The sequence below is a fragment of the Delphinus delphis genome, chromosome 10 (genome assembly GCF_949987515.2).
Source record: "Delphinus delphis chromosome 10, mDelDel1.2, whole genome shotgun sequence".
In the NCBI taxonomy this organism is placed as follows: Eukaryota; Metazoa; Chordata; class Mammalia; order Artiodactyla; family Delphinidae; genus Delphinus; species Delphinus delphis.
In genome coordinates, this window is record NC_082692.2 from 23631413 (window position 1) to 23647089 (window position 15677).

Sequence of the window (15677 nt, forward strand, 5' to 3'; positions counted from 1 at the left end):
ATAGTATGATTCTAGAATAACCTCATCCCATTCTCTTCACCCTTTGGTCTGTGCCCCTTTAGTTTGTCATACATTTTGTACCTATAACTGGTATAACCTGCTCCACTGGGCGACCCATGGAAAATTTGTCCTCCCCTTCCTAATAAAACATGTAGGTTCCCTTTGTGATTCAGGCTTGCTCATCCAGCTCCCTGCACAGGCTGGGCTACCACAGCTCTTCAGGGAAGGAGAATCCCACTCTCCGTCCTCACTTTGGCTCCCTCTTCAGTTTGCTCTCTAACACCCGGCCATTGTGCCCCAGACTACAAGGACCATGCCAGGACAGCCAGGAGGGGAGGTAATTTCATCATTAGCCACAGACTTGTGTCAAAACAGTCCTCTCCGTCTTGTGTTGCGTCTCAGATCACTAACTTAGACTTTTTTTTCTCAAGTTTTATTTCTAGGTTCTGTACTCCAGTAACCTTAGTCCACTGCAACTAAGGCTAAATACTCTGATTCTTGGAATCCTTATATTCCTATTGAAAATTAATCTACCTTTTCTCCCTCACTTTTCCCTGTTGCATTTCAGGGATTTCTGGGAAAGGCAGATAGTCTAGAATGAGTCGCAAAAGATTTGATTACATCCTAATCCCTGGACAAAGATTGCTAATTTGTATTATGTGTGCCTTAACTGAGAGGTCCACTCCAATGACCCTTCAAAGATTAGCTTCTCTCAATGAAAAGAAACTGTACTCTGTTACAAACGTATTGCTTTGTAATGTCTCTTACTCTTTTGTGTGTGTATGTTTCAGTTCCAACTGAACTGAAGAGGCAAGGACCCTGCCTCTACTTCTTTTGTGTTTTATCTCCTTCTTCATTCATTCATTCAACAAATATTTATTGAGCACCTGCTATGTTCCAGGCAGGATGTTAGGAACTGGGGATACATAGATGAATGAGACAGAGACAGTCCCTGCTCTCGTGGAACTTATAGTTTGGCCGTGGAGAATAAGTAATTACAGTGGTATGAAGAAGCATGAGATGCTATGAGAGTGAATGAAGGATGAGGGAATATCCCTTGAGGATGAGACATTTTTGCTGCCATCTAAAGAATGAGTTAGAACTGAACCTCTGAAAACACACCAATAGACCCCATACTGAGAAACGCTGAATTAAATGGTCAACTTTATCTCCTTAGGTAACCCCTTGTCACCATCTGTGACTATATATAAAAACAAACATAGGCACCAAACCCCTAAAAACAGTAATCCAGGGACTTCCCTGGTGGTTAAGACCCCATGCTTTCAATGCAGGGGGCGTGGGTTTGATCCCTGGCTGGGGAACTAAGATCCCACATGACTGTGTGGTGCTAAGCGTGCTATGCGGTGTGGGGGGAAAGGGGGGCGGGGGGGAAGACAGTAATCCAAATCATCTAGAATGGAAATATTTTTATTTTTAAAAAGATGACCCAGGGGCTTCCCTTGTGGTCCAGTGGCTACTAAGACTCCACGCCCACAATGCAGGGGGCCCGGGTTTGATCTTTGGTCAGGGAAGTAGATCTCACATGCCACAGCTAAAGACTCCACATGCCGCAACTAAAGACTCCACATGCCGCAACTAAAAGATCCCACACGTTGCAACAAAGATCCTGAGTGCCACAACTAAGACCTGGCACAGCCGAATAAATAAATAAATAAATAAAACAAAATGAACAAACAATAAAAAGATGACCCATTAAAATGAAAACACAAAAGTTAAGTTTTATAAGAGGACTGAAAAGTCCCCAGAGATGACATTCATGGATCTGTAGATTCCCCTGGGTCTCAGCTTGAGAAACACAGGTCTAGGAAGGGGCCAAGATGTGAAAACTCAGGAATGGGAAATAGCATAGGCTGTACCCCTAAAGTGTTAACTGCATGAATATTGACTGACTCTCACAGATTGCTCTCTCCCAGTTCCCTGCCCCTGAGTCCTAGTATTCTACAGCTCAGTTCTCTGGAGATAGTCACCAAGGAATCAACAAAAAAGAAGGGAAATAAGCCTGGAGGATTATATCCCCAAGCCTGTCTAGAGAACATGGGATCTCAGAGGATCTGGCCATATTCTGCTGCTCTCCTTGCCCTACCCCATAAAGGCATTGTTTTGCCTTCATTATAGATCTAATCTGGGGACTTCCCTGGCAGTCCAGGGGTTAAGACTCCACGCTCCCAATGCAGGGGGCACAGGTTCGATCCCTGTTCGGGGAACTAAGATCCCACATGCATGCCGGTGCAGCGGAAAGAAAGAAAGGAAGGAGGGAAGGAAGGAAGGAAGATCTAATCTGATGGCAGAACCCAAGGAGAGGTTCAGGAACTGATGCAAGGTAATTTGTGAGCTGGTGGTTGTTCCATGTTGTCTCAGCACACACGGAGCATATGACACTTGCCTTCTAAATGGGTGAAGTAACATTCTGTAAGCAGATAGAGTGGGGGGGGGATCCCCAGAAGAAAAGAACCAGATAATAGCTTTTTTTTTTTAATTTATTTATTTCTGGCTGCGTCGCATCTTCGTTGCTGCGCGAGGGCTTCCTCCAGTTGTGGCAAGTGGGGGCCACTCTTCATGGTGGTGCGCGGGCTTTTCCCATTGTGGTGGCTTCTCCTGCTGCGGAGCACAGGCTCTAGGCACGCAGGCTTCAGCAGCTGTGGCGCATGGGCTCAGCAGTTGTGGCTTGCGGGCTCTAGAGCACAGGCTCAGTAGTTGTGGTGCACGGGCCCAGCTGCTCCGCCGCATGTGGGATCCTCCCGGACCAGGGATCAAACCCGTGTTCCCTTCATTGGCAGGCGGACTCTCAACCACTGCACCACCAGGGAAGTCCCCGATAATAGCTTTTTAACATAAGAGAAGCCATTTTAGGCCTAAACCATTTTGTGATCTAAGCCTTGCCACAGTGCTTGCCCTTGAATAGGTCTTAGTATTAATGATCTTAAGAAGTAACAATCCTTGGACTTCCCTAGTGGCACAGTGGTTAAGAATCCGCCTGCAATGCAGGGGACACTGGTTCCAGCCCTGGTCCAGGAAGATCCCACATGCCGCGGAGCAACTAGGTCCGTGCACCACAACTACTGAGCCTGCGCTCTGGAGCCTGCGAGCCACAACTACTGAAGCCCGCGTGCCTAGAGCCCGTGCTCTGCAACAAGAGAAGCCACTGCAAGGAGAAGCCCATGCACCTCAATGAAGAGTAGCCCCCGCTCGCTGCAACTACCGCACAGCAACAAAGACCCAACGCAGCCAAAAATAAAGAAAGAAAGAAAAAAAGGAAGTAACAATAGCAAAGATAATAAATCAGTTGTAAAGACTCCCAGTTCTGTTTCAATGATAAGAATTAGCCAGAAGCACTTTCTTGAGCCGTTTTGCAGAATTTAACACCCCTCATAAGCGCTCAACCACTAGATCAACTAACACCTGAAGGATGCTACTGTTTCTGACCCTAATGACTTCAAACTAAAGCTTGGACTCTGTCGACCTTTGCCCCAATTCTGTGCTCAAGCCCCTTCAAGAGTATGCATACTATGCCCAAGCCCCTTCATGAGTATGCACCCTTAGCTGAAAACTTCCACAGTTTTGCTGTTTGAGAAGACACTGCTTTGGGAAAGATTCCTGGTGTTCTCCTTACTTGCTGTAATAAATCCTTCTTCTACCTATCCTTGGCTAGGTTGTGTCTTCTGGCTCAACACACCAAGAGCTGAACCCAGTTTGGGGGTAATAATTCTTTTCTTATCTATTCAGTAACCCTTACTGAGTACTCAGGATTAGTCAGTGAGACATGGAAATAAATACAGAACTCCCCATCAGTAGGCTAACAAGGGTAAATAGTTATAGTTAACGAAACTCCAGATGCAAGGGCAAAAGTGATAAGTGGAAGGGAAGCTATTTCCAACTGGGGGTGATCTGAAAAGGTCTCCAAAGGGTTGAGCCTTGGAGGATGGCCATAATTTTGACATGTAGAGATTGAAGGGATTTATTGCAGGTGGGGGAAGCAGCACAAAGCAGGAGATACAAGGAAAGGAAAGCCACTTTACACCCATGCTATTCATCTCTGGCTTGTCAATTTCAGCTTCTCCTATACCCATTCCTGCTGCCCTGTCACCAGGCATCAAGCTGGTTGGAACTTTTTACACCCTCACATTCCCCTGAATTCCATACTCACCACACGGAACCATATGCTGCACTTATTTTCTGCCATTTAGCATCAGCATAAGAGACAAAAATTCTAGCTTTCCAAAGGCTAAATCCATTTCCCCTTCTGTTTAGCTTTGGTGGTTTCTAGTTCTGCTGGGATTTATGTCAAAATAGGTCCTCTCCCCTCTCGGTTCCCAAACCATTTTGCTTGTGCTTCCCTTATAGGCAGAGATTTCAGGCAGGATGAGGTAGTGAAAGGCAGCCTTTTCCACAGTGAAATGTTTAATTCTAAGAGCTGGTCTTTACCAACACCTGACCACAATACCAGACATTTCTTTAAGTGTCTTATGTATATTACCTCATTTCTCTTCACACAACTCCATGAGCTACTTATTCAGTCATTCAGCAAATCTTTACTGAGGGCCTCCTCTGTGCCAAGCACTGTGCTAGGTTCTGGGAATAAGGCAGTGGAAAAAAACCCTGGATCTCTTGCAGCTTATATTCTAGTGAAGATAATAGGCAATAAAAATCAACCAATAAAATATAATGTCAATTTTGTACAAGGTGGTATTAGATAAATAACTACACCAGAAAGGAAAAAATAAAGTAGCAAGTGCTATGAACACAATGAAGCTGGGTAAGGGAATGGACAGAAAACGCCCCCAGGTGTGCATGGTGCTGTTTTGAATCATATGACAAGGGAAAGTCTCCTTGTGGAGGTGATATTTGTGCAAAGACATAAATGACATAAGGGAGCAGGCATGCAGATATCTGAAGGAAGAGTGTCCAGGGTGAGAAAAACACAAGCGCAGAGGCCCTGAGGCAGGAAGGAATTAGATTTTTATGCTAAATCATAGCAGCTAGAAGAACAGCAAGGGGGCCAGAGTGGGTGAATCAGAGTAAGCAAGGGAAAGAGTAGGAGGGGATGAAGTCAGAGAGGTGGGGAGAAGCCAGGTCAGGTAGGCCTCATGAGCCAAGGTAAGGGTTTTGTTCTAAGTGTGATCGGGAGCCGTCAGAGGGTTTGAGCAAGGTGAGTGATATCATCTGCTAAGTTAAAAGATTACTGTGGTCTCTTCCTGAAGGAAGGACTGTATAAGGCAGAAACCCAATTAATCAGAAAATCCAATTAAGGGGCTAGCCAAGGGACAATGGTAGCACAGGACCTTGGATTAGGGTGGAGGACAAGGGCCAAGGGCAGAGTCCTGAGGCCCTCTAATATTTAGGAGCCTGAAAGAGTCAATGAAAACTGAGAAGTAGCAGCAAATAAGGAACTAGGGGACACTTTCTTAAGCTGGATCCAGAAAGAGTAGAAGTGAAGAAAGCATTTCAAGGAGGAGGGAGTGATCAACTGTGTTAAATGTTGCTAATGGTTCTAGACCAGAGTTTCTCAACCCCAGCACGTATAGGTTCCAAAGTAATTAAATGAGTATCTTGCAGCTTAAGAAATAAAATCTTTCTGCTATTGTTGACGCTCCCTGTGTATCCCTCTCCACTCAGAATTCTCCTGGGGGAGGGGCGGGTGGGAGAGGGATGGATTGGAATTTGGGGTTAGCAGATGCAAACTATTATATATAGAATGGATAAACAACAAGATCCTACTGTATAGCACAGGGAACTATATTCAATATTCTATGATAAACCATAATGGATAAGAATATTTTTAAAAGAATGTATATATATATATATATATATATATATATATATATATATATATATGTATAACTGAATCATTTTGCTGTACAGCAGAAATTAACACAAAATCAACTATATTTCAATTAAAAAATTGAAAAACAAAAGAATTCTCCTCCTGTCATGAGGTAACCACTATTCTGAACATTGTGCTTTTGCTACATAGGTGAGTAGCAAAAGAGTTTTTGAGACTTCCCTGGTGGTCCGGTGGCTAAGACTCCATGCTCCCAATGCAGGGGCCCTGGGTTCAGTCCCTGGTCAGGGAACTAGATCCTGCATGCCGCAAAGAAGATTCCGCATGTGGCAACTAAGACCTGTCACAGCCAAATAAATATATATATATATATATATATTTTTAAAGAGTTCTTTCCCCTTATTCTCAAAGATGAGCTGTATTATTGCAGCATGTTTATATGGTGATGGGAATGTTTCAGTAATGAGGGGAAAGCTGATTATGTGGGAGAGATAGGGGATAATTTCAAGAGTCCCATTTCTGTGCAGGTGAGAAGGAATGGGATCCCAGCTCACAGATGGGATGGGGGCAGTGAGCAGGTCAGCTTCTCTGCAGTAACAAGGGGAAGGCATTGAATTCAATAGAGATGCAGGTGGCCTGGTAGATTTGGGGGTGGGACCATGAGGAAGTTCTTTTCTGACAGTTTCTATTTTCTAACTGAGATATGAAGAAAGGTTGTCATCTTATGAAATTGTGGTCTCAGATTTGGGGAATGTGGGAAAATGCAGGCTTGCAGGCCACACTGAAGGCGGAAAGGAAGCGAGACCAGTCGGTATGACTGTGTGTTTTTTCCCCAGACACATTCAGCTCTTGGGTGCAGGTGTGGTGCAGGCAGAGTTGGATTTAACCAGGGATAAAATGTGTTGAAGGGAGAGGGACCAAGAATACAGTGCAAGGCCTGAGAGGCAATTACAGTGTTGAATCTTGGGATCTGCAGTAGGTATTGAGGTAAGTAAAAAATGAGGGTATCTAGTGGCAAAGAAGAGTGAGAGAGTCAATGAATGGGAGGTCCAGGTGGGGTTGAAGAATTTTTGGAACAGGGATACTGAGTGAAGGAGGAGGGGTGACATGAAAAGACTGAAGAGATTTTGGAGGGGAGGCAATTATTTGTGGTAACCAAGTCAAAGACGTGACACAGGGAGACAGTGGCTGGGGAGGGGGGAAACATCATTGGAGTTGAGGAAGGGAAGGAACTGACGAGGGTGCTGTATGGTTATCTACATGGATATTGAAGCCACCAAAAATAATGAAATGGCAGAGGTAGATGGTAGAGAGGAATGGTAGAGAGTAGATGGCAGAGAGAAAGGCAGTAAGCTAGATACTGAATCTTCAGTGAGGGTTCAACAGGAGAGTGATGATCCAGAATCGAATCATGGGGGAATCAGAGCTCCCAATAGCTGTTAGAAGGTCCAAAGACTCTCCTCCTGGAGGATAGAAGCTCTGTTGATAGGAGGACAAGAGCCACGGGCATCCTTGCTCTTGGAGGGAGTTGAGGTAAGGTAGGAGGAGAAATGAATTGGAATACGCCTCCGAGGGAGAAATCTGAGTGAGGTGATGAGAGCTTGGAGAAGTCATTTTCATTCACTTCTTTCTCTCCTTAATTCCTTTCCATTCAATTGAGTTCAAAGATTGATAGAAGAGGTTTTATCTGTGAGGGTCTGAAAACCAGAGATAAGCCAGATTTGGCTCCTGCCTTCAAGTAGCTGACAAGGTAAGGTGAGGACATCAAGATCTCAGCCGGAAGAGATGGGAAAAAATCCAGATAAAGTGAACAATGGGTATGTTTTAGACCCAGATACTTTCTCCTAAAGAAATTGGCTCTAGTTGAAGCCACATCTTTCGGCCTCTCCTCTCTGCGGTGGTCCCCAAAGTGCCTCTAAGCTTGTGATTCCCAGCCTTGGCTGGGATCCCGACCTTTGGAATCACCTGGGGATGTCTTTAAAAATATTGACGCCTGAGTCCCAAGAGATTGTGATTTAATTGGTTTAGGATGCGACCTGGGGTTTGGGATTTTTAAATGCTCCCCAGATGACTATAATGTACAGCCAGGGGTAAAAATCATGGCTCCAAGGAATGCCTGGAGCTATGTTCAGAAACCCACTGCTTTAGTCCAACCCGTGATAGAGAGAGATTCCCTCTTGCTGGAGTGAAGGGGTCAATTGATCTGAGCCTTGAAGGATAGGTACATTTTAGCCAAGTGAAGAAGCAGATGTGAAGGGAAGGAGAATATCGTGAGCAAAAGCTTAGATGTGGTCTGAAACACATGACAAGCAGCAAACAATTTGGTTTGTAACAGGCAGAGATTGGAGTAAGAGGTCTTAGATTTGAAGAACAGCTGGGTAAAGACCTGAAGTGGGAATGGTGAATAGTACAGTTTGGTTCCAGAGAAAGCTGGATGATTTCAAATTATGGAAGAGGTTGAAGGCCAGATTAAAATTGTGTAACCGGGTGAGTAAACAATAGGGAATCTTGAAGGGCTTTTGAGAGGTGTGTTAAGGGGTTGTGAGAAGTGTGTTTAGGGAGGATAACCTGACAGCAGTGTCAAGGGAGACTTGAGGTAGGGAGAGGTAGGAAAGGGGAGCTGTTGCAATAATCCTAGATGAGGTCATTTTTCCAGCAAGAGTTGGGAAACAGTTACAGATTCAAAAGACATTGTGATGGCAGAATTGACTGAGCTTAACAGCTCCCCAAAAGTAAAGGCAGGAAGGAGGTGGAAGGGGCGTCACGTTTTCAGATAAGGGCGCCCAGGAAATGGTGCTGTCTACAAAGGTAGGGAAGCAGGTTTTCAGTGGCATTTCATCTGTTTGGTTTGGAACCTGCTGAATTTAGAGAACCAGCAACCATCCGTCCAACCATCCGTGTTCCACAAGCACCAGAAGAATGTCTGCCTATAAATACATAGGTTGCAGAATGTCTTAGTCAATTTGGGCTGCTGTAACAGAATACCATAAACTGGCTGTCTTATAAACAACAGAAATCAATTTCTCACAGTCCTGGAGGCTGGGAATTCCAAGATTAAGGTGCTGGCAGATTCAGTGTCTGGTGAGAGCTCCTTCTGGTTCATAGACAGCCTTCTTCTAGCTATGTCCTCACATGGTGGAAGGAGCAAGAGAGCTCTCTGGAGTCTCTTTTATAAGGGCACTAATACCATCCATGAGGGCCTACCTTCAAGACCTAATCATCTCCCAAATGCCCCATCACCACATTGGGGATTAGGCTTCAACAGATGAATTTTGGGAAAACACAAACATTCAGTCTGTAGCAAAGAAGCATCTGGTTACAAATGACGTCTGAGTTTGGAGTGGACGAGATTTTTTCAAGGGAAATTCTCAGAGAAGGGAAAAGAAATCCAGATATAGATACTTAGGGCACATGGGAGGGTTCAGAGAGGCAGTGTACTGTGAAAATGCCATTGATTTTGGCTCCTGGTAACTTTTGGTCATTTCGTACTGTTTGAAAGAACAATTTCAGTAGAGTTGGGAATGGAAGCGCATTTCAAAGGGTTAAGAAGCAGTGGGTATGAAAGAAAGACATTTCTGACAACAATACACCCTATTCAACAGGGGAAAAGTGAGTAGGTAGTGAGGAAGTGCAAGCTGCAGATGTCAGTTCTTTTTTCACGAAATTGGGTCCGGAAGGCACATGAAACCTGAAACATCCAAAGGAGAACCCATGATTTCCATACTCCATCCCATCCTCATCCCATGTCTCCTATCACAGTGCATGGCTTTCCTTCTAGATTATAAACTTCATGAGCTTCAGTGTTCATACCTGCTGTCTCGGACAATGTTTCAGCAGTATCCTGCATGGAATACAAGATAGGACCCTGTCCTGCAGGTGTACAACTGAAGATACCAAGCCCACCGCTTGTGTCTCCTCCCCCTCCCCAAGAGGTCTCCTGGTTGATCTCAGGATAGGAGAGAGCAACTAGCCCCGGGCAGACTTGAGAGGCTCTGGACTTCCTCCCTGGCACTCAGCTTTGGTCAGAATGTTTGTGTGCCCTCCCCTCTCCCCCAATTCATATATTGAAATTCTAATGTGCAATACAATGGTATTAGGAGGTGAGGCCTTTGGGAGGTACTTAGGTCATGAGAGTAGAGCCCTCATGAGTGGGATTAGTGCTCTTATAAAAGAGACCCCAAAGAGCTCCCTAGCCCTTTCGGCCAAGTGAGGATACAGTGAGAGGTCTACAGCCCAGAAGAGGGCCTGCACCTGACTGTGCTGCACCCTGATCTCAGGCTTGCAGTACATTTCTGTTCTTTATAAGCCATCCAGTGATGGTATTTTTGTTATAGCAGCCCGACTCCCACAGCTCTTTGCTTCCTTTGCCTTCCCTACACTGGTACGACACACCAAGTAGGGCTAATCCAAGTTGTCTGCCACCCTTCAGCCTGCAAGCAGGAACAGCTGTGGGCAGATGGCATTTTTCCCTGCCCCATGCCACCCTACCCCTGGCCAACTTTTTCAGAATGGTCTGCCTTCTTTCCTCCTGACTTCCTGGAGTTCTGGGGATAGATCCCTGGGTCTGCTTGTAAATCTTCCCTCCTCTCCAAAGCCTTAAGCCCAGTCTGGTAAGGAGTGGAAAAGGTGTGCTGGGTAAAGAAATCCCTACCAAGGATGGATCTCAAGGTCTTCCCCAGTAGGATTCCCAGGGAGGCCCCTTCCCCCTATATTTGTGTTTGTCTGTCTGGTGTCCTGGGAATCTGTCTCCTCTCACTTTTGTCTCTGTCAGTTTTCTTCCCCCGCTTTCCCCATGCCCCAGAAGGGGAGATGAGGGGAGGTGAAAGGGGAAACCAAAAAAGCAGGGTCTTCGCAAGGCTGCAGTCTTCGGAGTTGCATGTGATAAATCCACTTAATCTATTTAATATTGTCTTTCAGAAATTCACACACACACTCACACACAGATCAGAACAAGGTGAGGACTACCGAGGGGACGGGGAGGGACCGGCTCCCTCCGGACACTGGAAGGTTTGTACCCTAGGTTCCCTTCTGCCCGACCGCCCAGGAGTTGGGATAGGAGGAAGGGAGTATTTACAGAGAACAGGGACGTAATCTTCATCCCAGGGTGAAGGTTCTGAAACCGGTAACCTCCCAAATCTCATTCCAAAAAAATCAAAAGTAGACAGAGGTTCCGGGATTAGCAAGAAAAGAGGCGGGGATGAGGTGGAGGAGAAACGGAACTGTACTCGCAAAAGTGGGAGTGAGCGTGGGGGCGTGGCTACCCTGGGGCTCGGCTCTCGCGCCGGGCAAAGGGGAGGAGTCTGTCAGTAAGGGGGCGAGGCCTGGCGCCACAAACCCAATCACCGGACTGAATCACCCCGCTGGGAAGAAAAGAAGGCGGAGCCTGCCGACCTGGAGGCGGGGCTTTATCAGAGCCGGGGCGGAGCCTATACAGGAGGCGGGGCTTTAGGGACAAGTTTCCAGGCTGGGGAGCAGTGACCGAGGGAGTTCGGCCGGGGGCGCTGTATTTAGAGGGGTTGGGGGCCTGGAGCGACTGAGGGGCCCGGCATTTGGCCGGAATCCCAGGAAGCGGCGTCCCTGTTAGTGTGGGTTTTGGCGGGGTTCCTGAGGAACTGGATTCGGAGCGTGCCCGCAAGGCGAGAGTTTCTGTAGAGGCCTAGTTTAGGATGTAACCAAGTCCGGTGGCCCCAGAAGCGGGTGTGCAGGGCGCCCGCTGGATCCGCGGCTTGACGGCAAAACGCGCTTGGGAGGTCGAGGGGCGCAGAGTGGGGCCGGGCCGTAGGCGTCCTTACGGATCCCAATAGTTCTCGTGGTGCTGTGCAGCAATGATGATGACTACGGTGAGGATGGTACAGAGCACCATGGCTGCTATGCCCACGGCCAGGGAGATGAAGGAGAAGTTCCGGGCCTCTCGTGAAGCGATCTCGGCTGACACCATGTCTCCGCGGGCCAAGGCCGTGCGCACCTGCGGGGGAGGGTGGGGGAGAGCAGATCAGAGAGCTGCTACCTCGGCCGCACGCCTCAGTCTCCCTCTAAGGTGCTCCCCAAAACGTCCAGCACTCCATGGGATTAAGGAACACCTAGTGAGCCCTCCTCTCCATACTCCGCCTCCATTCCCTCCCCCTCCCACCCCCCCACGCACCTGCACTGCCTTGAAGATGGCAATGATGCCCGTAGGCCAGAAGCAGCAGATGGTGGTCAGCACCGCGATGGGCATATAGTCATGGGGCGGGCGCCTCGGCTCCAGCAGGGCCAGCCCTGGGCCTTGGGGCGGCGGGGGAAGCGTGGAGGTTACTCCCGTTCCCCCCGGGGTCCCGCCGGCATAGGGCTGTGGAAGGAAGGTTGTGGGGAGAAGACGTCACTCTTACCCTCCTTGAGCCCACCAACTTTCCACGTCTGGCAGAGAAAGAGGGTTGTTTCCTTCTTTCAAACCTCCTCTGGACTTTTAGGCTGTTTCCCCTGCCAGGCCTTGATCTTTGACTCCAGCTGACCACCAGACCACTCCCTCCCCGCCTCGCCCCATTCCCAGGCTTTTCCTTAGTCTCTCCTCTCCCTTGGCCCCAGAACGCCGCCTGGTCCCCTGGCCCTCTTTCTCTATCCCACCAGCCCCTCAGTGTGTCCCCAATTCCAGGTCCTGTTCCATCCCCCCCTTCCCCCAGGCCCCTGTCCGCCCCGTACTCACCGCGCCCACCGGGTAGACTGGCACGTAGGCAGTGCAAGGCTGCAGCTGTAAGGGGTAACCAGGGGCTACGTAGCCCCCCAGTGACAGCGTGCCTACCGCTCCAGTGTGCGTGGGCACCACGAAGCCCGGGGCCTGGGCAGTGTGAGCGGGCGCCGGCGGGGGCGGGGCGGCGGCGGCGGGCGGCGGCGGGGGTAGTGGGCCCTCGAAGCGAGTCTCCTGCAGGTAAGGGTCGGGTGGCATGCGGGGCAAGGTAGCGCAGCCGGATGGGGGTACCCCAGCGGCCGGGCCGGGCGGGACGTGATGCGGAGGCCTCGGCAAGGTGGCGGAGGACGAGGGACCGCGCAGAGCGGCGGCCCCGGAAGCCAGGCCCCCAGCCCCTAAGCGCGGGAGGGTGGCAGTGCCAGACTGGTGGTAGTGGTGGTGGTGGTGATGGTGCGAGGAAGGGGCTGTCTGTGGGGGCGGGGCGGGAGGTTCGGCCGGGGGCTGGGGGGCATTGTAGGGTGGTGGAGAGGTGTGAGGGACTGAGTCGGGGAGGCCTGGGGGCGGTGAGCAGAGGTGTGGGGAGAGATAAGACAGATGAGATAAGGAGGGGCAGGGGGAGACACAGAGGGTCAGGGATGGAGGAAGATAATGGGAGAGACAGAGAGGAGATGGGTGAGAAGCCATCTCTCATTCTTGGGGCAGCAGAGAGGTTGTATCTAGGCCATCAGCTCCCCCCCCCGCCCCCGCTTTTCAATCTAGTTTTGAGGTCATAACTCTCTTCTGCTCCTCTCCCTTCCTCAGCAATGGGCACACAGCTTTAACCTGCAGACCCAAATTCATATGCTCCTTGGCTTATGGCAGCCTTTGGGCTAGCCTATGCGAGCTGGTCCTGTGTGTGCACGTGTGTAGACATGCAACACTGTTAACATGTGCTCAGTTCAACAGTTGTATAAACACAGGTAGGATAACATGTTCCTCTCTGCCATTCCTTCAGTGGGGAGGGGGTGCCCTAGTCTCTTAGGGAGTCTCAGTACCACTTTTAGGACAGATTAAAGAAGGGTCCTCTGGATTTTACCCCCCTGGCAACCCCCATCTGATCATCTCTCCATATTTCCCCGTTGGATGTCTCCACGCGAGCCAGTGTCATCTGTCCATCTGTCACTTGCAATGATGCTATCCATGCAGTACCTGGCTGATGCTAAGTCACTCCTGTACTTCCCTCGCCCTCTCAACCTGCCCCCCTAACCCATGTTGTTGGCAAGGGACTGAGGCTGAGACTGGCAGGAGGAAAGGAAGAGAAGGGAGGGATATAAAAAGAGGAGGGGGGTTGGGGGTCGGGGTGTGGAGAGCTGGATACAAGGGGAATGAAACAGAACCAACCGCTAGGGAGGGGTAAGGGAGGGGGTGGGGGGGGGAAGAGTCAGGAGACACTGGAGAGGGCTGGAGGTTTTGTTGTTGTTTTCTACCTGACTTTTCGGATGACATGCCTGCTGTCTCGCTGGGACAGGAGCCGTGCAACCGGAGTCTGGAGTCAGGATCCCTGGCTCGCACCGGAGTCTGGGTGCGCAGATTGCGCAGCCGGCAGCAGCGCAGAGATGGAGAGATGAAGACTGTGGCGGCGGGGGGCGGGGGGAAAGCAGGGAGGGGGGGAGCTTAAAGGGACCGAGGCGAGGGAGGGGGAATCCTCCAGACGCATCCCCACTCGGTCTCCGCTTTTGGACTACGTCTCGCCTCCTCTCACCCCGGCATTCAAGCCCCCAGTTTGGGCTCCTTTGGAGTTGTCATGGAAACTGGGAGGCAAGCAAGACCAAGCAAGGCGGGTGGTACTAAGGGAAGGAAGGAGGGAGAAAGAACTCTCTAGAGTCTTCCCCTCCAAGACTGGCCGTAGTGATTATATTGTGGGAGGCAGTGAACAGGCGCTCAGTGGATTCAATACCCCAGTTCCCTCTGGATCTTGTTCAACCCAGTCAGGCCTCCCCCTCCTCAGCTTCCCTCAGAGTCCCTGTAAGATCTCAGGATTTTCTCCCAAATCCTTGGCTCTTAGTTTTCCCCTCTGTAGGAGAGATGACTGTATGAGAGAGAACCGTAAAAACAAAACCAAAAACAAACAAACAACTAAACAAAACAAAATAGAGAGAGAAAAAAAACCGTGTGCAGAGTTGAGGCCGGCCATGGCCTGAAAAGTTCCCAGGGTTATGACCTTGACCTGCCACCCTGGCCTGGGATGAATCGGGAGGTAAAGTGAGAGGCTCTGGTCTATAGCAGTTCAGAGGTAGGAGGCCTATGGTGTGTTGGGGGCTGGGGGTTGCAGTGTAGGGCGAAGAGGAAGCTTGGGGGATATATAGATACCTTTCCTCTCCAGGATGAAGGAGCTGAAGCCCGCTGGGAGGAGGGGACAGATCAACTGCTTATTGCTGGCAGCTCGGTTTGGGAATACGTGCTTGGTCCCCCTTCCCCCTTTTACTTATTGGGCTTCTTAGAGCTTCCAGGGCCCTCAGGGTTCAGATCCATTCCTGAAATCCCACCCACCCACCACCCCCGCCAAGACGCAGCGCCATTGCCTGAGTCGACCTGGGGGCACAGCGGTAACTGCAGTCTTTTTATTTTGCTTATTGTATCTTGGGAGCTTGTACGTGGGGATAGGGGGTGAAGATCAGCAGTCAGCCAAGATTGACCAGAGTTGGGCTTTTTGCAAAAACGTAACTGGGAGTCATTATTACCCATCCCACCCTCCCCCTTTAGACTAGTACTTCCCGGCCCCCGTCTGAGGCAGTCGCTCTCCAGAGCTCTGTCCTTCCCCTCTGACTCCAGGCAGAAACTACAGAGTTGTAAGAGAGGCGCTTGCCAGGGCGATTCCCAGGCCCCAGAGATTTAGATCACAGCCCCATACCGCTCACTTGGCTTCTAAGGCGTTCGCGTTCGCGTGAGCCCCGAACCCTCTACCGCCACCCCATCCTCTACACAGCTCGGGGCGCAAGTTGATTTTATTGGGAGAGACTTAGACTGGCAAAGACCTTGTGAATAGAGAGAGGAATTCAGAGAAGTTGCGATTTTTTTTTTTAAAATCAAGGGAAACGTCTTTAAATGCTAAGTAAAAGCCCTTACCCGGGCACCTGGGTATCGGTAGGGGTCACAGGTGGAGAGGTGCGGGACGCCTGGAGTTCAGAAGTCCAGACCGAGTGGGAAGGTCTGAGTAAGGAGCCGCCCACAAGG

The 15677-nt window shown here is 49.6% G+C and overlaps 1 protein-coding gene across 1 annotated transcript; it reads right to left on the reverse strand.

Moving 5' to 3' along the window:
- Positions 1-10672: 10672 nt before the first annotated feature.
- PRRT1 (proline rich transmembrane protein 1) lies at positions 10673-14064 on the reverse strand. The gene is made up of 4 exons (XM_060023225.1): positions 13931-14064; positions 12483-13018; positions 11943-12128; positions 10673-11765 (listed from the first exon to the last, which is right to left on the reverse strand). The coding sequence occupies exons 1-4, from the start codon at positions 13947-13949 to the stop codon at positions 11589-11591; spliced, it is 918 nt and encodes a 305-aa protein (XP_059879208.1). The 5' UTR covers positions 13950-14064; the 3' UTR covers positions 10673-11588.
- Positions 14065-15677: the final 1613 nt, after the last annotated feature.